At 41.0% G+C, this 27,318-nt stretch overlaps 1 protein-coding gene across 4 annotated transcripts in view; it reads right to left on the reverse strand.

Annotated features, from left to right (window-relative positions):
• NAV3 (neuron navigator 3) overlaps positions 1–27,318 on the reverse strand; it is a 778,536-nt gene that overhangs the window by 567,875 nt on the left and 183,343 nt on the right. For 3 of the 4 annotated variants that reach the window (XM_048835702.2, XM_048835701.2, XM_048835703.2), the window contains one exon: positions 8,638–9,041. In XM_048835702.2, coding sequence (XP_048691659.2) covers positions 8,638–8,718 — 81 coding nt within the window. In that variant the 5' untranslated portion in view covers positions 8,719–9,041. The remainder of the gene's footprint in view (positions 1–8,637; positions 9,042–27,318) is intronic. The other variant, XM_075124347.1, reaches the window with a different exon arrangement.

Raw genomic sequence — 27,318 nt, forward strand, 5'->3', positions numbered from 1 at the left:
GAGTCCAAACCTTTACAAAGCAAAAGGTAGGAAGGGAAACAGAGACACATGAGGGTGTGTCTGCACACAGCTCCTAGACACTAAGGGCTGAAGCTTGGGTTCTAGCCCTGAGCCCAGAAGTCTACACAGCAATGAAAAAGCCCCAGCCCTGTGAACCCAAGTTGGCTGGCACAGGCCAGCAGTGGGTGTCTTGTTGCTGTGTAGACCTACCTATCCGGATACCAGGGCTTTCCCAAGGTCACACACAGCAGGTCTATGAGTGAACTGAGACTGGACCCCAGTTCTTTTGGTTCCCAATCCAGTGCTCTATCCACTAAACCACACTGCCTCCAGCATAAGTTGCTCCCACTGACCAAAATGCTGAAAGGCAGCAATTTTAAGAGAGAAGCAGCTAAATAATTATCATTCACATTCACTTGGATTAGGAAATAATGACAGTCATGGCTGGCAAGCACTGACCACTTAATAGCAGCCAATGTATACAGGCTGGTTACTCAAACCTTACTAGCGAACAGCAGCAGCAGAAAAGCCTAATGTCTTAGCCTATTTGCTCAGCAATTTACTGCCACCAAAATCAAAATACTTCTCCTTTGTCCCAAGGCTAAGAAGGAGAATTTTCTTTGTCAAAGTAGATAGCAAGGGATGAAAAATAGGATTTATAATGGAAGGCTGGTTACAACCTTTTTATTTTTGACAAACAAAAATGTTAGAAATTATTGGAAACCATCAAGTTGCCTAATAGTAAAGCTATGTAACCATATGGCCTTATTGTCACTATTTTCATGCCCCCTCCTACTTCTTCTGGCTGTGCCTTGTTTCAAATTAGATTGTAAATTCTTTGAGGCATTTACTCTGTTTACAGAGCCCACCACAATGGGGCCTCAATCCTGACTGGGATCTTTGGCCCTTACTGGAATACAAGTAGTAATCACCTTAAGTAAAGGAGAATAAACACGGCCCCATAATATCTAGTTCAAAAGTTTACATTCTTGTAAGTTTCATTAAGATTCTAAATTCAGGGAGACATGAATCTGTCACTTTTTATTGCTGAGCAAAGTACCATTGTGTTATATAATTAATCAATAATCATTATATTACTCCAGTGTTTACAACCTACATTTTGCTGGAAAGGCATTGAAAACAAAAAAGGCAATCAGAACAAAACAAATCACAAACCCTTCTCTCTCCTCCAACCCCCTCTCCAGTGCATGTCAGGAAATAATATAGTATGTGTACATACAAAGCAGTGTTCATCTCAGCTATTTGATTACACAAAAATCTGCCAACACAAACAACTGCTAAGCAGCTGAGTCCCTTCGACCAGACAGAGACGACATTCTGGTGTAACTTCTACTTTGTATTCCGTAATGAGTTTTATTCTGTATCAAGCACGCATTAGCAGCAAGAGCTTAAAGGATAACATCGGGCTGAAAGAAAAGCAGCCAGTTATAGGACTAATGTATAAGGATGAAAAACAGAAAACAAAACAAAGCCAGGCAATTTTTTTTAAAGGAAAGTACCAATAATTTATGTTCAGCTCGGGTCAAAACATTTCTAATTAAGAGCCTGCTACAGAAAATCAAAAAAGCAATGAACAGAACAAATACATATTAAACACAAATGCTTACATATTTATTAGCATGGTCCTAAAATAGTAATAAGGGAAGGGAAAAGGTTATTTGTTGAATTATTAAAATCTGTTTTCCCATTGTATAATAGAGTGTGTTAAATACTGCACATTTAACATAGAGTAAATGGATTTTACAATTGGGAGAATTTATAGCAGAGCAGCACATGGAATGATTTCAGGGGGGAGCCAGGGAGTCTGCCCAGGAGGGTTTTGGCAGATGGGTAGAAGGGGATCAAGAGACTTGTGCTGGGGAACATGGCTCACAGGGAGGCATTGTGGAGGAAAGGGGGAAGGAAAGGGGAGGGTGGCAACACATGGCAGGCCTGCTATGAGATGGTTCTTGAAACACAAATGCCCTCAGGATCAGCGTTCATGTCATGCTCCCTATCAGTACCTGGCCCGGGCCGGGAAAGCTAATGATCCAACCAGCCGACCAAATTCAGTGATGAATCCTGGTCACATGCCATTTGAGGCATGTTGTGCAAACGCTAATACAACTCAGTCATCCTGCAGTCAATTTTACCTGCTCAGCTGGGTGGCTTTGCCTTCGGGTGCCCAGTTCACAACAATGGCAAAACCAGGGACAAACACACTGCTTGTTGTAAAAATCAATGGACAGGAGTCTTCTCAGTTTTTTGAGAGACACATGGTAGTAGTTTTCAGAGTAGCAGCTGTGTTAGTCCGTATTCACAAAAAGAAAAGGAGTACTAGTGGCACCTTAGAGACTAACCAATTTATTTGAGCATAAGCTTTCATGAGCTACAGCTCACCGATGAAGTGAGCTATAGCTCACGAAAGCTTATGCTCAAATAAACTGGTTAGTCTCTAAGGTGCCACTAGTACTCCTTTTCTTTTTACATGGTAGTAGTGAATGTGATTTTGGGGCTCTACAATTCCTAACTAGGTCTTCAGTCCTTCATTTTCTAAAGTGTTCCCTGAGAGACATACGGATGTGGTGAGGCAAGGTGGGGCCCAGCGCAGTACAGGAGAACTTGGGAAGAGACAAGATATGTTTGGGTGGATGGGAGAGGGGCCTTCCAAGAGGAGATCTGCAACATTATTCAGATCCCTGTTCAGCTATGTGACCCTTCCAAAACCAAATCTAGGAAAGAGAGTTAAATGGGAAAATTGAAATGCTAGTAAACACACCTTCCACTATTCCCCATCTGCTCCATTTTAGTAAGTAGGCAGGACACAGAACAGCACTCTTATAAAATTGAAAATCCTCCTCCTTACAAGAAGGAAAACAGCAAGGCTAGACGAACAGTACATTTTGCTGGCATGCACACATTCATGTCACTTGCATGTCCAAGATACCCATGAACTGACTTTGTTGATGATGGAAAAAAATTGAATTTTCATGTTACAACTCCCATTGTTATGGTTAGTATTTTATTCAACTAGGTAATTTTAAAAAACACTAAATTAATTTTTGGGTGTGCTGGCCTTGCTACTGTTACTTTTTTATTTGTTTGCCTAATTCTGGAGTTTTTGTAGCCAAGAAAAACTCCATTGACATCAGCAGTCCTTTTGCCTATATAAGGATTGCAGGACCCAGCACTTTTTGAACTGAAAGTAAATACAATCTCTGTAAAATGCTCAGACAAAGCTTTAGGGCAGGATCCAAAACCAGTGAAGACCATTGATTTCAGTGGACTTTGGATCAGGCCCTTAAAATCTCAAAGTTCTCAAAAATTAACGTTTCCTGATAATATAAATTATATCAGGAACATAGGTCAAATTATTTATATGCTAATATAATACCAAGGTTTACAAATTATGGATTCTTAGCTTTCCAACTTGTTCAAATTTTGGTCTAGGGAGGTTAATAGAGAATACCAAGAAAAATATTTGCTAATTTAGGATTCACTTAGACATTTATACTTTTTTTGTACAGTAGGAGCTTGAGGTGTGTCAAGATTGCAGAATCAGACTATGTTACGGCCCAGATTTGTAATGGTATTAGGCATTGCTCCGCTCAGCACTGCAATGCCTAACTACTTGAGATCTTAAGCCTCATTGTCAAAAGTGACGTCAGAGCCTACGTACCATTGAAAGTCAATTACTTAGGTTCCTACATGCCTTGGTCACTTTTGAAAGTGAGACTAGACGTTGCAAAGTGGAGCGGAGCAATGCCTAAATACTTCTAAAAATCTGGGCCTATGTCCTTACCTATGATGTAAGCACACTGATGTAGCAAATCCTATTACTGAGAGTGCAGAAAGACCATTACTATAGCATTCCATTAAAACGGAGTGATTTTAAATACAAACAAGAAATATTTTAATAGACCAAGACCTCAATGAACAAATATACTCCCAAAACACTTATTGTCAAAGGAAGAAAATGTGTCAGGTATACTGAATGTAGATATCAGAGAGAACCTATTTTTCTCTTTCTCTTCCCTCCTCCCCTCCGTCCCCATCTTTAGGTAACATTAAAGAGAGAGCAGTAAATCACTAGGACAACAAAACAGACATGCCAAAACTTTGTTGAGCGATGAAGCAGTGTTGTTTCTGGGATGCCTTTTATACTTTTTCCATCTTTCTGAAAGCATTTTTACAAGCTTACACAAGGTCACCTGCATAAGCGATGCTTGAAGATATTGCAGTTTTATTATTTGCCTGAGCATTGCCTCACACCTGCACGTATGCACATACATACATGCACCCTTACGTGCATGTGGTCTCCTACTTTGACAAGGCCACAGCTGCAGCAATCATTCAAATGCTTTCCTTTGTCCGCCTCAGGCTAGCAGGTGTTTTTTGAAGATACCAAGGAACCTGGGTAGTCCATCAAAGGAATGTCTTCAGCAAGACTTGCAAAAAAATAGCTACGTTAATTGGGGAATACCGGACGTTCTTTTGCAAGCAAGTAAAATAGATTATATATATTTGTGCTTGTTGACTGTAAATTATGCATATGAAGAGCAGATCACTGATTTTCAGTGGATTTATAAAACAAAAGGTACAATACTGAATAATGAAATACAGCTGAAGTAGCCTTCACTGTTGTTTAACATAGTCAAATATGGCAAACTGCAGGAGCCAGTTGTTCAAGCTGATATCCTCATGTTCCCTGTACACTTCAGGGTGTATTAAAGTCAAACGTGTGTATCATATTGAAGTCTGTAAGACAACCCCTAGCTATTCAGATATGTGTCATTGAATTGTATGATTAGATAACATAAGAAATGCAGCAATTACAGTACGCAATGCAAACAAAAAATAGATGAAGATCTTAAGAGTTTAGTCTTAAAGCTTTGTGGGCAGGTAGCTGCACAAGTGACATTTATTTCCAGTACGAAATGGGCACTGATTTCCCTGTCAGGGTGCCCCAGAGCCCTGGGAATGGTACCTCACAGAAGCACAGGGTTGGAGGGACGACTGAGGAGTTTGGAGAACTAATATGAACCAGAGGGACAGCCTGGGGTGAGGGACCCTGGGAGCATTTTTGGAAGGTGGCGGAAGGGCCAGAAGATCCTGATGATCACGGAGGTGGTATGAGATCCTGCAACAGCCCTTTCTCCTTTACCCTCATTCTGATACTTTTGTCCCAGCCCATTAGTTCAAACAGGAATTAATTCAGGGAAGTTCTATGGCCCCTGTTCTGCAGAAGGTCAAAATAGACGATCCCAACAATCCCTTCTGGCCTTGATATCTATAAATTAAACTCTTCCAGCCTGTTCCCCTCTGGTCCTGCCACCCCAGCAATAAAGTCAGGTAGGTTCCTCCTTCTTGCTGTGGCCAATAGGTGAGAGCACTGAGATCTCTGAAGACACAGTCTCCCTGCTGTCAGTTCTGGCACCCAGCACCACTGAGCCCCCATGGGTGAAAGGAGTAGCTTCAGAAAAACTCCTGCTCATTCCTGGAGCCTGGCTATGTGCAAAAATTCTGCAGGGTTGAGAGAATGTGAGGAGAGGGGCAAATGCAGGTTCTGTGTGACACTTGCCAGTTCTTTAGATGTAATGGAATACTGAAAGAAATCATTAGAATTATCATTTTATCATGGGATTTACCCAATGACTCCTGGACTGCACAGGTGTTCAGCCATGGGACAAGTATGTACAGATATAAAATTCAGGTCACATACAATGGAATGCAAATCTGCACAGTATGAGTGTCATATAAGCATGCAGTACTTACACCTATCAGTAATGAAGGCTACATAAGTACATATTGAGACAGATAGGACATTTTCTAGGTTACCACACAGTGAGGTAATGGACCTCTATTTTATCTTATATGTAGAATTAACCCCCTCAGCCCAAAAATGTGCAATTTGGGCAGATATCACATACCATCTGGTAGTATCTGGTAGTAAATGTTACCTTTTTAATGGGCACCAATGTACATGTAACTAAAAAGTCACGAGTACCTACTACAAAAATGAGTTTTTATCATTTGTCTTGTTTTAGGATTCCCTATGCTCATGCTCAACTGTCCATCACGAAAACAATGTTGCCATGTACAAGGTAGCAGAGTGGCCACTGGAAGTTGTGATGCTACAACTAAACCTCCCCAGAGCACTGAGTTTTCTGTTTACCTATGAGAATATGGGTTATGCAAGAACTTCAGTTTGGTTCTGCCTGGCCCAATCCAGGTAAGGCAGTATTGTTTCACCAGAGCGCTGGAGGTACTAAGTTGAGTCAGGCAGTCTGCCAAAGGAAGTGCGATCTTCTATAAAAGCAGGGCACAATGCTGCCAAATTTATTTCTGTGTTAGCTTTCAACCAGGTACAATGTGAATAAATAACCACGCTGCTTATGCCTGCACTTCACATTTGTACACACTACAAACCAGGCCTTGAAAAGTCTTGGATGATTAACATACAAACCCTTTTAAAATCATACCAGTCTATTCGTTAATGAACCAGATAACAATAGCTTCTCACAGAAAGATTAAAGATGCCCATTAGCAATAAAAATGTATTTCAGAAATTCTTGTTGCTTTTTATTAATTCCTAAATATCTAGATCACAGGACACAATGATTTTAGAAGCTATAAAACAGTGTTCTCCAGTTCTTGCTTAGTTAGTTCTTCTAGTGCTGGATAAAGAATCCTCAAACTTATTTAAAGAAAAGAAATTGACCCCAAGTACAACAGACCACCCTTGAAACAATCTCCATCTTTCTAGGAAACAAGAGTCTCCCCCGAACCTAGATCTGCTGCATAATAGGTTCAGCACCACTGCTAGGCCAGGAAGGAGCAATATTTCATTTTCAGAAAGAGAGGAAAGGAGGGAACCAGAGAGATTTGTTTAAAATACCAGACTGAAGCACATTCCACTCAGAATTGGATAATATTCAGAAAGCAATACTTGTGTTTTGATTAATACTAATATTGCTCATCTTTTTCTTTTGTGTAGTAGACAAATGGGAATTGGGATTGGAAAGACGTCTCAAGCTAAGTCAATTATGCCACATCATATCTTTGAGTATTTTCTGTTACACAAAAAGGAGCTCAAAGGCTCAATGAATGTTCTCAGTACCAATAGTTTGACAACGTTTTGTCATACGTGTTATCCTGTTATATTTCCAGCAATTCTCAATACTTTCAGAAGACTAACAGCTGTGAATGGCCTAGTTTAACAACAGAGAGACACACACACATAGACTCCAGGGATGCTCCAAGTATTGAGTTCTGACTGGACTTGCAACAGTTGTCTGAGCTGTGCAGGAGGTCAGACTAGATGATCATAATGGTCCCTTCTGACCTTAAAGTATATGAGTTGCATTTAGGCTGTCAGTAAAGTCCACTGAGTTGTAGCTTTCAATTCAAGTTCAAAATTAATTACTTGGCCAATGACTTTTACTTCTATTTAACTTCCCAAGTTTTAGTGGCTCTTATTGACAAACCTGTATAATAATCAACTTTTCAGTATGAAACATACCAGTCTTCCACTGGAATCTTAAAAGTGATTTGGAAGCAATGAAATGTTACTGCCCAGTGCAGTGACTCTCAGAACTGGTTGCAAGTTCTTTGAACTCAGACCTACAGAGCTCAGGGCCTCGCATGTTTTTTTTTTCATTCTAGTGGGGAGAAGGAGGAAATTCCCAATTTCTTTTTTACATTATTATTTCAGGGGGGAGGGTGCACATGCTGAACAGGTGCATATGCTAAGGAACCCATAAAACCCAGTAGGCATCATTTGCTACAGTTTTATTTATGGGCAGGTGCCACAGGAGGTTCATGTATTAACTAGTCTACTCAATTTATATTCTGGCTTAGATCACAAGTGAAACAGTGTTTGATGGACTCATCCTAGTCCCTGAGCAAAAAACCATCACACGGTTTTAAACATTTACCAGTCTGTGTTCAAGAGAAGCCCAAGACATAAATAGCACTGTACTAGCCCCACTACAGGACTGAGGCAAAATGGGGCAGTCTGAAGAATGTCAAACTCAAGCCTGTGCAATGAACACTCAAACATTTTAAGAACATATACTAAGGAAGCAACAGAAATGGATTCGGAAGGTGTGCCTCCAAGAGCGACCTATCCTCTTGGGATCACAAAAAAAGTCAGATCTATCATAGTGAAGGATCGATATCAGCCAAAAGGATGCTTGATGTCACATAAAGTCATTTTATTTAATTAAACTACATAAGGTAGTCCAGAAACATGAACCAAAATTAATGACAAGTTTGATAACAGAACTGTTCAGAATTACTATTGGGATGCTCTCACTGTAAGGGATAAAGCACTTAGACAAGGTCAGCACAAAGTTAAACACATATTCCAGATCAGCAGGACTTTGGCATGAAGTCAGCATTGACAGCAAAGTAAAAGTTTTGTCAACTACTTTGCTAAACAAATTCAGGAGAGTTTAGTAGCAAAATGATCATGTAATAATGAAATTCAGATTCATAACAACAGTCGGCTGTACAGCAATAATAAAGGCAGATTAATATATCTTGTAAAGCATTTTAGTTTCCAGCTTACTGAAATCACATTAAGAATGCATAAGCAGTTCAAAGATAACTAATTAGCATCAACAATAATCTTACCTTCTTCTGATCTTCTAGCTTGTGACTTATTGGATTCCTTCCATGTCTGTTCATTTCTGAAGATAAATCCATCCCATTCATGCCCTGCCCGTCAAAACGGAATCAGTTCAGCAAGACAGCAAACTAATCCAAAATGTGGGAACTACAAACACACAGACCTGCTGCTTTTTCCATCACATGCCTTCTCTGAACTTCACTGATTCCAAGGAATGATTAAAAAAATCCATCGATCGAGTAGAGAAAATAAACTTTGCAATTTACTCCTTGTACCTTCCGAACCAGCATATCGTTTTTAAAAGGTCACCCGTTAAAAAAGAAACATTCACCCAATACTTTAGTTCCAACCGTTATCTTCCATCACAAGTTTCCATTTTAAATAAGGTTACATCCCGTCTGTGAACCTGCTGAGAAAAAGATATGTAACAAGATTAGTTTAAAATTTGTCATCACCCTTTGTAGTTAATTCTCTCTCCTCTCTATGACACTTTTATTACTGAATGTAGTTACTAAAGCTGCTTTGTGAGTCAGTCTAGCTGTAAGAAATGCCATACTCTGAGAAGGTTAGCTGCTTGTCACCCTCACCACCATAGGCTATATATGATACCATTCTCAAAACCCACATATGCAACTCTGTGCAGTGTACCAGGAAAAAGGCCAATAAAAACTGCTCAGAGCAAAGGCACAGATATTAGTCCTACATCCTTTGGCCATACTATTCCAGAACATTTTTTTGTCAGTGTCTTAGGAAGGTGATAGTCCACCTGCCAAGGACAGGGTCATGAGGCAAGAGAAAACTCACAGTCAAATTATTAAGTCCCCAGCCAGTGTAAGAAGTTTAAAAACAAATGTTTGTAGAGGATTACAGTTGGAAATAAAATCAATACAAGTGATATTTGCTTGCCAAAACGCATTGTTCTATTATTAACAATAACTGAAAGAGCCAAAAATATATTTTCAAGCTTGTGCTACAATAAAACTGTGGAATATTGATGCCTTTAGTGCAATTAAAAGCCAATTGCATTTGAACTGACTTAATTGATAGGATGAAGCTCACATAAATTAATTTAAATGTATTGTACTTAATTGAAATGCGCTGGGCATCACAGCATGGAGAGTAGGTGGCCAGCCCTCTGTGGAGAAAGAAGTGGTTAGGGACTATTTAGAAAAGCTGGACGTGCACAAGTCCATGGGGCCAGACACGTTGCATCCGAAAGTGCTAAAGGAATTGGCGGCTGTGATTGCAGAGCCATTGGCCATTATCTTTGAAAACTCATGGCGAACGGGGGAAGTCCCAGATGACTGGAAAAAGGCTAATGTAGTGCCAATCTTTAAAAAAGGGAAGGAGGAGGATCCTGGGAACTACAGGCCAGTCAGTCTCACCTCAGTCCCCGGAAAAATCATGGAACAGATCCTCAAGGAATCAATCCTGAAGCACTTACACGAGAGGAAAGTGATCAGGAACAGTCAGCATGGATTCACCAAGGGAAGGTCATGCCTGACTAATCTAATCGCCTTCTATGATGAGATTACTGGTTCTGTGGATGAAGGGAAAGCAGTGGATGTATTGTTTCTTGACTTTAGCAAAGCTTTTGACACGGTCTCCCACAGTATTCTTGTCAGCAAGTTAAAGAAGTATGGGTTGGATGAATGGACTCTAAGGTGGATAGAAAGCTGGCTAGATTGTCGGGCTCAACGGGTAGTGATCAATGGCTCCATGTCTAGTTGGCAGCCGGTATCAAGTGGAGTGCCCCAAGGGTTGGTCCTGGGGCCGGTTTTGTTCAATATCTTCATAAATGATCTGGAGGACGGTGTGGATTGCACTCTCAGCAAATTTGCAGATGATACTAAACTAGGAGGAGTGGTAGATATGCTGAAGGGCAGGGATAGGATACAGGGGGACCTAGACAAATTGGAGGATTGGGCCATAAGAAATCTGATGAGGTTCAACAAAGATAAGTGCAGGGTCCTGCACTTAGGGCGGAAGAACCCAATGCACCGCTACAGACTAGGGACCAAATGGCTAGGCAGGAGTTCTGCGGAAAAAGACCTAGGGGTGACAGTGGACGAGAAGCTGGATATGAGTCAACAGTGTGCCCTTGTTGCCAAGAAGGCCAATGGCATTTTGGGATGTATAAGTAGGGGCATAGCCAGCAGATCGAGGGACGTGATCGTTCCCCTCGATTCGACATTGGTGAGGCCTCATCTGGAGTACTGTGTCCAGTTTTGGGCCCCACACTACAAGAAGGATGTGGATAAATTGGAGAGAGTCCAGCGAAGGGCAACAAAAATGATTAGGGATCTGGAACACATGACTTATGAGGAGAGGCTGAGGGAACTGGGATTGTTTAGTCTGCGGAAGAGAAGAATGAGGGGGGATTTGATAGCTGCTTTCAACTACCTGAGAGGTGGTTCCAAAGAGGATGGTTCTAGACTATTCTCAGTGGTAGAAGAAGACAGGACAAGGAGTAATGGTCTCAAGTTGCAGTGGGGGAGGTTTAAGTTGGATATTAGGAAAAACTTTTTCACTAGGAGGGTGGTGAAACACTGGAATGCGTTACCTAGGGAGGTGGTAGAATCTTCTTCCTTAGAGGTTTTTAAGGTCAGGCTCGACAGACCTCTGGCTGGGATGATTTAGTTGGGGATTGGTCCTGCTTTGAGCAGGGGGTTGGACTAGATGACCTCCTGAGGTCCCTTCCAACCCTGATATTCTATGATTCTATGATACTGTCAATACATTTTAAATGCACAATATTCAGTGTGACTTATAACCATTTGGTTGGAAATGAAATATATTTGTAGTTAGAGAGTATAAAGAAACGAGCAGTAGTAGAACAAGTGCAATAGAATATGTCATTTATGTCAATAAAATTAGTTTTAAAAAGATTATTCGCTCATACAGAACCTTATCCAAAACCCAACAAAGTCAATAGAAAGGTTCCCCTTGGCTTCAATGGGCTCTGAAACAGGCCCTCGGGTATATGGGTATTGGTCAACATGTAATTTATCACAATATGTAGGCAGGCCAAAAATTTGAAACCTTAGGTGCCTGAAATTAGTCTCCAAATTGCATATCTAGGCACCTAGATAAAAGCAGCTTCATGCTGCCATTATCTTCTTGGGGAGATCCATCACCTCTGAAGTTCAGGGCACATTTATCTAGCTGCCTAACTGTGGCTTTGGGAATCAAACTTTACGCACCCAAGGTTCCAAAAGTTTTTCTGTAATTCATATCAGGATTTCAATGAGTATTCTGCACTTTCAGATCATTTATATTTGGATGCTGCTCTTTGCTCAGACTGTGACAGAAGATTTCCCACTACCACGTGGTTTCCAACCCATTCCTAGGGTTAGAACTTCTCCATGTTTATTCCTCCTTCTGTTTTGTATTTTTGCCTAAGACTTTAAAGGCAGAACATACTGGAGTCAATGGAGTGAGATCAGGGATTCTTATGTAGTTTTCAGTTTCTGACACTCATGTTTACTCTAATCAGAAAAAACCCCCAGAAACAATAGTTCCTCTACCGTGACAGGAGCAAGGTCTCTCATGAATCACTTCATTAAGAAGATACACCATGGGCGTTTGTTGTGCAGGGCTACTGCCATATGTTAGGTGAACTGTTACGCATGAGGATGAACAGTGGATGTGATAAACCCAACAGCGGAATTAAAGTGAGCATGCAAAAATGACACACATAGTGAAAGCCCATTATAGCACAGGGTAAAGCACACAATCAGTATGTCTACACTGCAATGTAAGCTCAGGTACAAGCCTAACCCCCATTCCATTTACACACAAATCACACTAACCCAGTGATCGAATCCAGGGTCCCAGGACACCACAGGGGTTGAGGGTCTCAGCCTGAGTCAAGCCAGGACCAGGGTTCAAGGCCTACTGTTTTGCAGTGTAGACGTGGCCCCACTGGACACATGCTCTAGGAGTCCACCAAAAGTATTCCACAATCCCACAGGCGAACTTGCTTTGTCCTCTGGACAGACAAGTTAGGCGGACCGTCATGCCTTCCCACACTGCACCATGAACAAAAGGCTAGAATGGCACATTTTGGGAGGGAGTTAGGAAGTCTGAGATATGGGTGATTGAACTCAGGCTCACATATTGCAGCATACATGCTAGAGCCCTAGGTTGGAACCCAGGGTTCAACAATTCCTAACCTGGGGTTACAAACAAGTGTAGATACCCAAGCCCTAGGTTAACAAACCCAGGGACCGCTAACTTGAGTTCTACTAACCTGGGGCTTACATTGCAGTATAGACATACCCAAAGTATCCAACTCAAAACAGAGTAGTCAAAGTCCATCTCACTGATCCAGCAGAGGTTCTGTGAGTAATAAAGCTGTAGTTGTTCCCAGAACCACTGAAATGTGCAACATTTAGTTCTTTCCACTGTATGTTATATTTGTGATAACAGCAAATGGCTACTCATTCATTCAGTCAGGGTATCCTGATAAATAAAGGTACATCTCTACTGGTGAGTTAGGGGATTGATGGTGAAATCAGTGTGTTATACTGCATGGGGGAACTAATCGGATGAGTGCATCACATGAGAAGCTTTGTTTTGCCAAGCATAGTTTTAGTCTGAAGTACAAAACCCAGAAAAAATAACTGATTCCATTTGGCATTGTAGATTCTGAGATGAAAGTGCTTTTATTTTTTTTCAACTGGAAAAGGGCAGCACCAGGTTATGGAAATACTCACAAAAGATTATTCAAAATCTTTACACTATATGGAAAATATGTTTCTATGCGTTATTTAAGGCATGATCCAAAGCCCCTATAGTCAACGAAAAGGATCTCAGACTTCAGGGGGCTTTGGACCAAGCCCTTAATGTTTCTAAAGTATACTTAAGATGAACAGTACTGAGTATGATTATTAGCACTTACTGTACCTGCACAGTGAAAAACTAACTTTTATAAATGAAAAGGTTATATTGCATCACAAAGCAGATAAATTTCAGTAATAGTTTATAAACTTCAATAATTCTTGGGGGTGTCCTAAATCCATAAATTGCAGGGTGTGAGGATACACACATGAAATGCTGTTGCTCCAAACATCATCTGGACTTTGCAAAGTTTGTTGCAGACTTAAAATAATTTTATTGCTCAGTGTGTCCAAGATAAGAACTGCTTGATTTTGACTTCTTGGTTCATTTTGTTGTCTGACATGTATATCATATTATCCCCTTTACTAAGCAATCCCATCATACTGTGAAACTACTGGTGTTATAATGCAGGAGCGGAACTGAATACAAATATTTTTTATTAGATTGGCCTTGTTACTTTAAACATGCAATGCACAGAAAGGCAGTCTGTATGTATTTCATTCAGTACTTTTTTCAGCGGTCTTCAAACTTTTCAACATGAGGGATTGTAACTCATGCCCTGAGTTGATAAATCAGATTTAAGGTAGCCCCAAATTTATAATTCTCTATTTTATTTTACATGGGATTTGTTTAACACGTAGGCAATAATAGTAAAAAAAACAGGTCTGCCTTTCATAACTGTATTTCTCATTATTCATGCTGTAATGAAAAATCCAAGTATCAAACTCTTGATGACAGTGCTCTGTCAGTCAGTTGACTAGTAAGGCAACAGAGAACAAAGAACAAGGGAGTTCTTTAACAGTTTCATTCAGGTAACAGAGAGGTAACATTTACTGATAATCTCTGATCATTTCAAAATACATATCACAATACAGTCTGGCACATAAACCAATCAGGCCCAGATTTTTAAAGGTATTTAAGCGCTGCAAAACCTAGTTTATTTAGTAAGCTAAGTCTCATCTTCAAGAAACTAAGGCACTTCCTTGCGTTTATCCCAAACAAGGTCCGCTCTACAAATCCTCTCCCTCCAAAGTGCTCTCAGTTCAGTGCTATCTCATCTATCATCCCACATACAAATGTGTCTTCCTTTATGACATCCTAACACTTCTTCTTGGGTCAGCCTCTTTTTCCTTCAGGCTTGATCTGAGGGATTCTCTTACCCACCTCGTCTAGATGGTGCTTTACATGACCAAGCCACCTGAGCCTACGCTTCCTCATTGTTTTTTTTTTCTGAGTGTTATTTTGAGCATGACTCTAGCTTACACATTCTTCATATTGTCTTTATTGTTTACACCACTCATCCATCTCAACATTAGCATTTCAATGGAACAGATCATTTGCTCATATTTCTTGTTGCCCAACATTCAGCATCATACATTAAAACTGGATGCACCACTATTTTATAGACTTTCCCTTTTAATCTTACGGGTATCTTCCTGTCATATACTACATCATTTCTCTCTCTCCATTTGAGCCAGACAATTCCAATTTCCAGATTCTGGAACCCAGATACTTGAAACTTTGTGTTTTTGGTATTGTCTGCCCATTGTAATACAGGAGGGCCAGGGAACAGTGGGAGAGTACTAGAGGGGAAATATATAAACTCAAGGCTAATTAAGTCTTGGTTCCCTGTAGACTAGGGAAGGTGGCTGCAGGTTAATTGGATCACCTGCAGTCAATTAAGGCCCTGTTAGGAACCTAATAAAACCTCCTGCTTCAGGCAGACAGAGGCAGAGGAGGAAGGAGAGAGGACTGGAGCTTGGAGGTGTGCTGTGAGACTTGGAAAATCAGAAAACCAAAGTAAGGGGGATGCTACCCTGGTAGGGGAGGGAGACTCCCTTCCCCAGCATCTAAGGACTGCAGGTACCCTACCCAAGGGGAAAGAGGATAAGAACACGCAGGGGTTGAGTGGGGCTGGAGCTCAGAGTGAGGAGCAAATTCAGACTCCTCCCCCGCTTCCCTCCTTTACCACCTTCTTGGGCCACTAGTGGGGCCATTGACACCCCAAGAACAGGGGCAAGGGGTGGCATCTTAGCTCCCCACCAAGAAAATCTCCAGACCCACCAGACTAACATCAGCCATCTTGTCACACCATCTAGTTTCAAGCATAATTCTTCAGTGTTCACATTATTAAAATTACACACCATATGCTTTTTTTCCTCTGCTTATTTTGAGCCCATGTCTCTCCAGAACATCTCTCCACTTAGGAAATGAAAATGAAATGTAGGCTCTTGAATGGGTTAGGAGTTCTAATGTTGAGTGCACCAGTGCCTAAATAACATTAAAAATCTGGGCCTTGGGGCCTGATTCAGCTCTACTGAAGTCAATGACAAGGCTTTCACTGACTTCAACGGATATTGTGTAAGGTCCTTAATTGGATGGTATAAAAAGTAAGATGTACCTATTTTGATCAGCCGTGCATCCTTAGGACTCAAAGGAGACAATACTTAACTTCCTTTGTAATGTGCATCTGAGGGTGAAAAGCTTTGTAAGAGCAAAGTATATTATTAATAGATAAATTATAATAATAATAACCTGAAATATTCTTCACTTTTGGAAGTTTCAGTAAATGAAACTAATGAGAAATATCTTGGCCCTGATCCTACTCCCATTTATATCAATGACAAAACTCCCACTGACTTTTAAATGGTGCAGGAACAGTCTCCTTAAGAAAAGGAAAAGGGCCACCCAGTCTAATATGCCTTCCTTGCTTGAATGACATTTTAAATCACATCTTCCTCCATCATCACTGTTCCTCTTAATCCGCCTGATCACCAGACACAAAGTTAGGTGCTGCTTTAACTTATACTATTTAGGACAAACACCTCAATCTTTACTCAGGCAAAGGTTCCTATTGCCTTTCACTGAAAGGACTGATTACGGGCTGCAGGATTTGACTCTTTGTTCCAATAACATTTCCAGGTAACTTATTCCATATTTTTATTACCCTTTGCAAGAAATACAGTAGTATGGACCAAGTTCCCTCATCACGTCCTGATTCTTAATTTACTCAACATAAATAAATCAAAACAAATTACCCTGCAGGTGAGATGGCAAAATAGGGTAATATGTCAGCATCCACCTTGGAAGACCTTGTTTAAACCCTGGCTTTAGGACTCAAACATAGCTAGTTTGGTGGGACTGGCTTAGTCCCTACATTGTTTCACATGACAAAAATCACCACATATTATTTTTATTCTATGTTCTAGGGAGGACCACTGGTGAACCAGCTGCACTGTTTTGGTCAGGATGGAGTGCATGCGCCTGACCGGTTCCTGCTCTAGCCAATGCCAAGTTAGGCCTTCATTTTCACAAGCAACAGATTTGCACAAACTTGGAAGAAAAAAAAAAAAGAAACCACCACAGGATAACATAGGATTTGTATTGTTTTGCTTCTGTAGTGATATTTTGCAGGCCAGGATAGTGTTTCCCTTTATTTTACCAGGCTGAGTGCACATTTTTGTATTGAGTCCACATTTCACATTTTTTAGCTAAAGCAAAGTGCTCCCTAGCAATATGTGGGAGCTGTCCGTTGGTTATCATACTCCCAGAAGCCATTGCTATAATGCTATAACTGCTGAAGCAACTGTAATTCCTTACTTTCACCCCCAGCAGTCAGCAATATCTCCCAGAATGGAGTTTGCTTGGATTCTGGCTATAGTCCTGTCACAAAAGTCAAATGAATGTACTTGATCATTTTTTTTTACTTCATTTTAGCTTTTGCTAGCAACTTCATTATATGGACTGAGATGCTCTGCATAGCACCTATACAGCCTCTATTATATATCATTTTATTTCATACGTGAAAACAGTGTCAGACAGGAATGTTCTTTCTCGCTTCCATCATCATTCTTTGGCCATCAAGCATCAGAGAGAGAAAATATATCCAAGAATATATTCTTGAGAGAGAGTCAATATCAACTACGTGCCCCATTCCACTTTTTTATCATATTTTCTAAAGAACTCAAATGCAGCAAAATAAATCTTTTGGAGGCAAAGTACTCTACACCAAGACACATGACTGAGTGCCACCATCTAAACAAAATTGGGTTATCATCTGAGCAGGCATTGTGCTGCTGGAGATGCACTCTTTCAAATATGTTAAATTAATATATATCTTATAGCACTTCGTGCTAGAATAGAGGTGTTATCTTCAGTGACTTGGCCATATTTCAACTCGTGCAATTACTTAAATTCCCTATCTAAATTCCCCCTCTAATTTCAATGATACATAATATTCTCCATTCCTGTTCAGAATTGTTCTGTAGTGTTACTGAACACTGTTAAAACAAATGTAGCATCTCAACTCTGAGACGGCTGCACTTCAGTGGTGGACAACATAATTTGTACATGCAAAGTTTGCCAAGTGCTTTGGGAACCATTAGTGGGAAAATATGAGTTTGTTATTTGTATGAATACACATGTGAGTATACTTTGGCCATATTTTTACTACTACGGCTGGCACAGGAGGAGTCCATAGTTCTTTACAAACTAAGAAGAAAGGTGCATGCACTTATGAGCTTACAGAATCTATTTAGATATCGGAAAGGATGATAATGAATTGGAGAGAATGGGTTACAACTGTAAAAGACCATGAATTACTCTTATGTAAGTATCTGGTTGCTCTAGTTACAAACACATATATCATATTGTAATAATAGTTTGAGATGAGTGTGAAAGACACGAGGCTGCCTCTAACATTTTATGAATATATGCTGTTTGCTGGATTGTTGTGAGGTTGTTTAATTTATCAATACAAGGGGTTAATTAAGAAAGGGGTGGCTGCACAGGAAGGAGGACAACATCTCTGAAAACACCAGAGCTAAAGCGGAGTCATCTGCTGTGAAGCCCATCTCTGACACCCTTTGGAGCCAGTCAAAATGGCTTAAACTGGCTTAGGAGACACAAGAGAAGGCAAAAGACTTGACTGAACTTAAGAAGAGACACCTTTTTTGAACAGGGGAAATGGGCTGTTTAGAGTTAAGGTGAACGCAGACTCCAGCGGCTGGGGTGTCTGAGGTGAGACAGGCTTACCTAGGGATATAGGTCAGATAGTCTTATGTACAGATCCTTTATTGTACTAAAATCCTACTCCTGTGTTGTGCTTTGTGCCTGCTGTTCAGGTTAAATGCTTTGGTTTGAGAAAGCTGCTTTGGGTCACCGTTTTCACCAATGGTCACAGCACCCAAAGGAAGACTCCCAGGTGCTGAACCTAGTCCGGCCTGCAGAGAAATCATGAGTGGCACACAGGGGCTGTAGCCCAAGGACCCAATCTACGTGTCGTCACAGCACAGTTAACTCAAGTTATAACTCAAGTGTTATCCCTAACTCGACTGCTGTCCACACACACAAGTCTCTAGCTCAGGAATAGCCAACCTGAGCCTTAGAAGGAGCCAGAATTTACCAATGTACGTCGCCAAAGAGCCACAATAATACATCAGCAGCCCCCCATCCGCTCCCCCACTCCAGGCCCCAGTGCCTCCCCCTCCCCACCATACCTCCCGCTTGCTGTGATCAGCTGTTTTGCATGTGCAAGAGGCTCTGGAGGGGTAGAGGAGAGAAGGAAGGACACAGCATCTTCGGGGGAAGAGGTGGAGTTGGGGGCAGTGCCTGGGGCAGAGCAGGGGGTTGAGCAATGAGCATTCCCTGGCACATTGGAAAGTTGGCGCCTGTAGCTCCAGCCCCGGAGTCAGCGCCGATGCAAGGAGCTGCATATTAACCTCTGAAGAGCCCCTGTAGCTCCAGAGTCACAGGTTGGCCACCCCTGCTCTAGCTCAAGTAATGCTTTAAACTCAAGCTAGCTGACCCGTTGGGGGCGGGGTGGGTTGAAGCTCAAGTGTTGAAGCCTGAGCTAGCAATGCAGCGGGCATGCAACATCTTGAGTTACAAGAACTCGTTGTTTTGAAGTTGTTCTCTCATTCTGAAATGTCATTTCCCAAGGAGCTGTGCAAACCTTATTTCTTTGTTAGATGTTGTTTTGTTTTGAGTTGCTACTGCTCATTTTTTGCTTTGATTTTAGAACCTGAATGAACCCAAAAGTCACATTAAAAAAAGTAAAAATCATCCATGTTTCACCTAGATTCATGTCAAAAATCAAAGATAAGTGATCAGATAGCACAGCATAAAACCTAGATAGGGATATTAGATAACTGGATAAATTCATATACTTTACATGATTGCAGAAGCAAAGAACAATTTATATTAACAAAAATCAAAACTTTGGTTAGAAAAGAAAGTACCAATATCACAGTAAGCTAATCTGGAAGCGATGAAATAAAAAAACAATGTAGGCAGAATGAAGGGGCACTCAAACAGTAACTGAAAGTGAGTGATCACAATGAAGATAAAGATTGAATTTCAGTCACTAAAGAAAAAAGACATACATGTTTGATGTTGAAGAAAGTCTTGTCTACGCCTAATGCACTGGAGAAATTGTTCAAGAACAGTTCATCTGTGCAAGAATATGACCCCTTTTCAAATGCCAAGGTCAGGCTAATGTGCTGAGAAAGGGCTTAATGTAGGTTTAAAACACACACACACACACACACACCCTCCACAGGCTTTGACAACCCAATTGTGCACATCCAACCTCCACTGACTTAATTGGATGCTATGCATAGGCAACTGACAGACGAGTCAAGTTCCATGTTTCCATAGGGATTTAATTTATTTTTTTTTTAATTAGGCCCCATTCATGTTACTCCTTTGCAATAGTTCCTTCAGACCATTTTGGCATGGGCTCACACCTCTCTCTTACGGATTTGGCTTACTGCTTTAGTTATGCACCAAACTGTAGGAAGGAGTGCACTAATGTTTGATGCTTGTGTTGGAAACTTGTAATTTTGTATTCAAAGTCTGCAGGCTGAAAAGAGATACAGAAGATACATTGCTCATTCTGTCTGATAAGCCTTGCTCAGACATGCCTTCCTCTGTGTGAAAGAAATTAGGCATTTTGGCCTATAAGCAAAGTTACAAGTTATTAAACCTATGTAATGGGGGAGGAAATGGATTTAATTTTTATGTCTATTTTCTCTTTTCTGTTGTCCTCTAATGTTATAGATCCCAAATATTGATTTACTAGGAGGCCCAGATTTTGTCTGGTCTCAAATCCCAATCAACAACATTGGAATAATATGTCCTTTCTCCCATGATTTTCTTGTCTATTTAGATTGTAAGATCCCTGGGACAAAGACTCTCTCTTTATTACTTGTATGTATAGCATCTAGCACAACAGGGATCCGATTTTGGTGGGGGCCTCCAGGAGCTACTGTAATAAAAATTAAAAATTAGGGCTGTCGATTAATCGCAGTTAACTCACGCAACTAACTCAAAAAAAATTAATTGCAGCTTTAATTGCACTGTTAATACCAATTGAAATTTATTAAATATTTTGGATGTTTTTCTACATTTTCAAATATATTGATTTCAATTACAACACAGAATGCAAAGTGTGCAGTGTTCACTTTATATTATTATATTAGAAATTTTTGCACTGTAAAAATGATAAAAGAAATAGTATTTTTCAATCACCTCATACAAGTACTGTAGTGCATTCTCTTTATCATGAAAGTGCAACTTACAAATGCAGATTTTTTTTGTTACATAACTGCTCTCAAAAACAAAACAATGTAAAACTTTAGAGACTACAAGTCGACTCGGTCCTACTTCTTGTTCAGCCAATCGCTAAGACAAACAAGTTTGTTTACATTTACAGGAGATAATGCTGCTTGCTTCTTATGTACAATGTCACCTGAAAGCGAGATCAGGAGTTTGCATGGCACTTTTGTAGCTGGCATTGCAAGGTATTTACATGCCAGATGTGCTAAATATTTGTATGCCCCTTCATGCTTCAGCCACCATTCCAGAGGACATGCTTTCATGCTGATGACGCTTGTTAAAAAACTAATGTGTTAATTAAATTTGTGACTGAACTTCTTGGGAGAGAATTGTATGTCTCCTGCTCTGTTTTACCTGCATTCTGCCATATATTTCATGTTATAGCAGTCTTGGATGATGACCCAGCACATGTTGTTTGTTTTAAGAACACTTTCACTGCAGATTTGACAAAACGCAAAGAAGTTACCCAATGTGAAATTTCTAAAGATACAGCACTCAACCCAGGTTTAAGAATCTGAAGTGACTTCCAAAATCTGAGAGGGATGAGGTGTGGAGCATGCTTTCAGAACCCGAACCACCAAAAAAGAAAATCTGCTGGTGGCATCTGACTCAGATGATGAAAACGAGCATGTGTCAGTCCATACTACTTTGAATTGTTATTGAGCAGAACCTGTCATCAGCAGACACATGTCTCTGGAATGGTGGTTGAAGTCTGAAGGGACATATGAATCTTTAGTGCATCTGGAACGTAAATATCTTGCAATGTCAGCTACAACAGTGCCGTGTGAATGCCTGTATACAACTGTAAACAAGAAGCGAGCAGCATTATCTCCCACAAATGTGAACACACTTGTTTGACTGAGCGATTGGCTGAACAAGAAGTAGGACTCAGTGGACTTGTAGGCTCTGAAGTTTTACACTTATTTTTGTACATAATTCTACATTTGTAAGTTCAACTTTCATGATAAAGTGATTGTACTACAGTATTTGTAATGGGGGAATTGAAAATACTATTTCTTTTGGTTTTTTATGGTGCAAACATACGTAATCAAAAATAAATATAAAGTGAGCACTGGACACGTTCTGTGCTGTGTTGTAACTGAAATCAATATATTTGAAAATGTAGAAAACACCCACAAATATTTAAATAAATATTCTATTAACAGCGTGATTCATCTTGTGATTAATCATGATTCATTTTTTTAATTGCTTGACAGTCCTAGTAATAATAAATGTAATTTTCACTATATATTTTTTCAGAATCCTGACACAGTCCACTATTGATAGGTGTTAATCAGTTTTCTGAAGCAGTGAAAAGTTTGAGGGGAATTATTCTTCCTGGTAACCAGATACACACAAAAAAAGTGCTTCTTGCAATGCGGACCGACATAGCCTGATACCCTATGAATGACAGTCCTTTCCACTGAGAAATGTGTTCTGTCTGGCAGCAGTGAAGGAGTCAAATAGACAAAGGTGCTCCCTAAGGTCTCAGGTATAATATATGGCATTGTTTAAAATAAAAGAAATCGCATACCCTTCCAAAACAGAGCAGTCCTACAAATTACTTACATAGAATCATAGAATATCAGGGTTGGAAGGGACCTCAGGAGGTCATCTAGTCCAACCCCCTGCTCAAAGCAGGACTAATCCCCAATTTTTGTCCCGATCCCTAAATGGCCCCCTCAAGGATTGAACTCACAACCCTGGGTTTAGCAGGCCAATGCTCAAACCACTGAGCTATCCCTCCCCCCATGAAAGGGTTAAACCCTCTACCATACAATAGCGGAAACTGGAGAAGGCATACTGCTCCATCGATATTTCTAAATCCTCCAATCTTAAAAATACCATTAAATCAAAAAGAAAGTCTCTCATAGTGTGCTCTACAACATGCTGAATAATGCAATTTGATCAAACAGCTAACTGCTTTTTTCTGCAGCATTTTAAATCCACACCTGTTACTAGTGATACAGCAAAAATCATATCTATCTTCCCAGAACATGTCCCTGTCAATTTCATGGCTGCTTCAAAAGCTGCCAATTAATTCTCACAACATTTGTTTAGCTGCAGCATCTTCAGGTGTACCACATGTTTATCTCTGGATATTAGATACAGCTGCATATTAAATATAGCAAGCAATGCTCCACATCTCTCACAGGCCTGATAACTTAATATTCTACATGAGTCCAGACTACCTTCTTGCAATTAATTTGAATGATTTAAATAAATAGGTGGCTGAATCACCAAACAGCTGCTAGATAAAACATTGCAAAGGACTAGCTCAGCAAGCGAGACAACTATTTAAAAAAAAATGGAATGTAAAAAAGTTACATGTGAATTTTAGACCAAAAGGCACCAACCATAAGCCCAGGAGACCAAAGTCTACAGAATGTTTCAGCACAAACACACTTCCCCACTGGTACAACTGAACCATGACCTGGAAGACTGTCCTTTTATTTGAGTCTCCACGATCATAGAACCATAGACTAATACAGGGGTTCACAAACTTCATTGCACTGCAGTCCCCTTCTGACAACAAAAGCCTGAGCCCACCTGAGCCCCGCCACCCTGGGCGGGGGGCCAAAGCCCATGCCCCACCACCCCGGGTTTGGGGGACCAAAGCTGAAGCCCAAGGGCTTCAGCCTCAGGCAGGGGGCCTGTAACCTGAGACCCAATGCCCAGGGCTGAAGCTTGGGCTTCAGCCCTGGACCCCAGCAACTCTAAGCCAGCCCTGGTTTAAAATGGGGTCACAACCCACATGTTGAGAACTGCTGGACTCATATAAATTAGAGCTGGTTCTTTAGCCCATCTCTTTGGCAATACAGGATTGTTCCCTACAGTATATTTTCTACAGCTTTATTCTATCTTTATTAAAAGCGAGGCAGTTCACAGCACTTCCTTCAGGACTATATTAAGCAGCATAACAGATCTCAATGCCAGAAATTTTTTCTTAAAATTCAGCCTTAAATTTTCTCTCAGTTTCATCCCACTATTCCTAGTTATAGCCTCCTGAACCATTTTACTTAATTCCTTAACTTCCTTCCTTACACTCTTCAAATAAACTTACCATGCCCCCTACTGGTTTCACTTATGTTTTTTAACCAATTTAGCTCAACTGGTGAGAATTACTGTGTGGTCACTCTTACTTCGGTTTCAGAATGGCTTTCTTTGTATTAGTTTAAACCTGTTCAAAACCAACTTAAGCAAAACTAAAACAGACCTGGTTTAAACTGAAACAAGTGTCTGCACAGCCTTTTGTGCCAGTTAAAATCAGTTTTTAATCATATCTTAAGTTAAACTGGTGCAACTTTCTTATGTAGACAACCCCTTACTTATCACTAAGTCAAGATATTCATGTAAGGACTGATTTTCAAGGGTACTTAAGCACTCACGACTCTGAAGATGATGGGAGTTGCAGGTGCTCGGCACCTCTAGGCAACTGTAGAAACCTGGCCTATATAGTTCTTTCAAGTCTTTCCTCATAAGTCAGTTCCTTGAGCTCCTTAATTGAGGGAAGCATGATGGAGAAGGTAATTTGGGCACTCTTATTTATTGTCTCATAATACAAGAACAAGGGGACATGCAATGACATTGAAAAGGCAGTGAATTTAAAATAGATAAAAGTAAATACAGTTTTTTTAAACTCAGTGTTAAATTACCCTGTGGAACTCTTTGACACAAGATATCAACAAGACCAAAAATGTAGCAGGACTCTAAATAGGATTGGACCATAACAACGAAATAAGAGTTTTTTATTAAATAAATAAAATTGAAGGAACTTGTAGCAACCCCTGTATTTAGGCTACCTAGCCCCATAAAAGATTCTTGCAATCTTTTTTTGAGAAGCTCTAACGTCTCCATTGTTTTTTGCAGGCCTTTGGAATTTGGTAAAAAGAAAACCCTCAGACTAAATAACTGCCTCTTTTTGTGCCAGGAAATTCCATTAGGTTTGGTTGAGATGTAAATGGTTAAAAGTCACCATTTCCATTCTGTCTTGTGTACCTTAGGAAAAATGTTAGCAGCATGCCGAAATAATAACTGAACACATGCATATTCTAAAGAGCTACGCCCATACCACTGCCAAAGCACTAGCAGCATGCACTAGAATGCAAACACCTGGGAACTGCCACAGTAGTTATAACAATGGGGTAGGTACAGGAAAGCCAGGCCAGGTAGCCCACTTCCCCATCCCCTGACTATCCACCAGACTCCGTGCACGGCCCCAGTGTCCCATCCCACATTCTGGAGCACCACATGCACCATGAACACCTCCATCTTCCGAAGTAGTGGGAGAGAGAGCGCCAACAAGCTCGGATCCCCGCATAAACCATGTAGACCCAACTAGTAGGCCATTGCCCTCTCTTAGGATACCAAATGGGGATAGAGCCCCCCCCCCTCCCCGCCGCCACCACCACCACTCTGGGAAAGGAAAAGAGAGGGCTGGGGTCCCACAGACCACCTCCTATATCCAGCCCATGGCACCAGCAGCCCATCCTCCCATTTGGAATAACAGCTTCCTTTAGGCAAGAGGATAGAGTGCCAACGTTCTACTTGCACAAACCTGAACATCCTTGGCCTGCCCCCTGCCCCGCCCTCCTCTGAGGTCCCCCTCCCCCCGCTCACTCCATCCTCCCCCCCCCTGTCACTCACTTGCTCATTTTCACCAGGCTGGCTGAGAGGTTTGGGGTGTGGGAGGGGGCTGACAGATGGTGCCCCACTGCCCTGGGGCTGACAGCCAGAGCCCCACTGCCACCTCCCAGTGAGGGAGGAGTGGAGAAGGAGAGCCTGAGCTTGGGCTGTCAGCCCTGGTTGGTGTTGGGGAATCTGGCAGTAAACCCCAGGCAGGGGAGGATCCAGCAATCCCCTTTATCCCCTTTCCCACACCTCACAGGTGTGCACAGCCCTTCTGCATGAGCCCCAGCTGCCAGGAGCTGACAACCAAAGCTCTTTAAAAAAAAAAAAAAAAGCACACACAGTTCGCATCTCCCTAAACATATTTCTGCGCTTCCCTTGGGAGGCCTGCCCCATAGTTTGTGAACCACTGCCCTAAAGCCTCTGGTCCTGGTTACTGCCAAAGGCAGGTTACTGAAATAAGTGGACCACTGATTTGATCAGTTATGGCAACTTCTGTGTTCCTAAATTCAAGGATATTGAGATACAAGGAAGAAATAGTGGCTCATTATACACTCCTCCGCTGCAATATTTTGATGTGGGTTCCAGACCTTTTCAAAATTTGGGGAGGAAAATGGAAGTACAATTTCTGGTTTCCAGTTTGGGCTCACATCTAGTCGTGGCAGATCTGGGACTGAAAACAAATTTCTAGGTCTGATCTCCCACTACCTCCTTGCTCTGTGAGACATATGCCACCCAAAAGTGAATTGGTCTGTTTTTCTACCATGTGACACAGTGCACAGCAAATTTCCTATCACCTTTAAGTGTCATTACTACTTTCAAGGCTTCTCCATCTCACTGAAATCTCTGTTATAGATTTATTTTGCCCTAATTTTATTTCCAAATTGAATTTCTTGTTTTCTCCCTGCATAGCTACACTTTTTAGATTTGTTGCCTTTTTTCCTCTGTCCTGGCAGTTGTTGGCACTTCTCCAATGTAAGTACCATCTGTAAATTTCATTAATATGCTGTTTACCCCTCTGCCACCCAGATCTTTAAAGATGATGTTTTAAAAGGTGGGATCAAAAACTGATCTCTGCAGTAATATTCTGTTTGTAAAAAAAATGATATACACATGAAAATTATAAAAATATCCAGCTCTAGGGTTGAATTTAACTATATAATCCTTTAAGCACTTGTGTGATGTATTAGGTAATCATCTCACTGGTTCGCCCCTGCTTTCTGAAAAGCCAAAGTCCCTTTTGAATGTAATAGGTTAAAAAATGTTGCAAACCAGACATAGACACCTTTGTAAATCTGGCACTAAGTGCCTAAAGATGCAGATAGCTGCCTCGTGTGATTTTCTAAATTGCCTAAGCAGGTTAGGCACCTAACTCCCATTGGAAATCAGTTACTCATTTCTGTCCTAAAGAGGAAATGTCTAAACCCTTACGGGGCACATCTCCACTGCAAAACACAGAAAACAGAAAACCCTGAAGCAGTGAGTCTGAGAGACTGGATCAATTAACTTGGGCTCACAGGGTTCTCGCTACGGGGCTAGCAGTGTGGAAATTCCTGCTTGGGCTGGAGCCCAGGCTCTGAGACCCACTGCCCTCACTG

The sequence above is a fragment of the Caretta caretta genome, chromosome 1, assembly GCF_965140235.1.
Source record: "Caretta caretta isolate rCarCar2 chromosome 1, rCarCar1.hap1, whole genome shotgun sequence".
Lineage (NCBI taxonomy): Eukaryota > Metazoa > Chordata > Testudines > Cheloniidae > Caretta > Caretta caretta.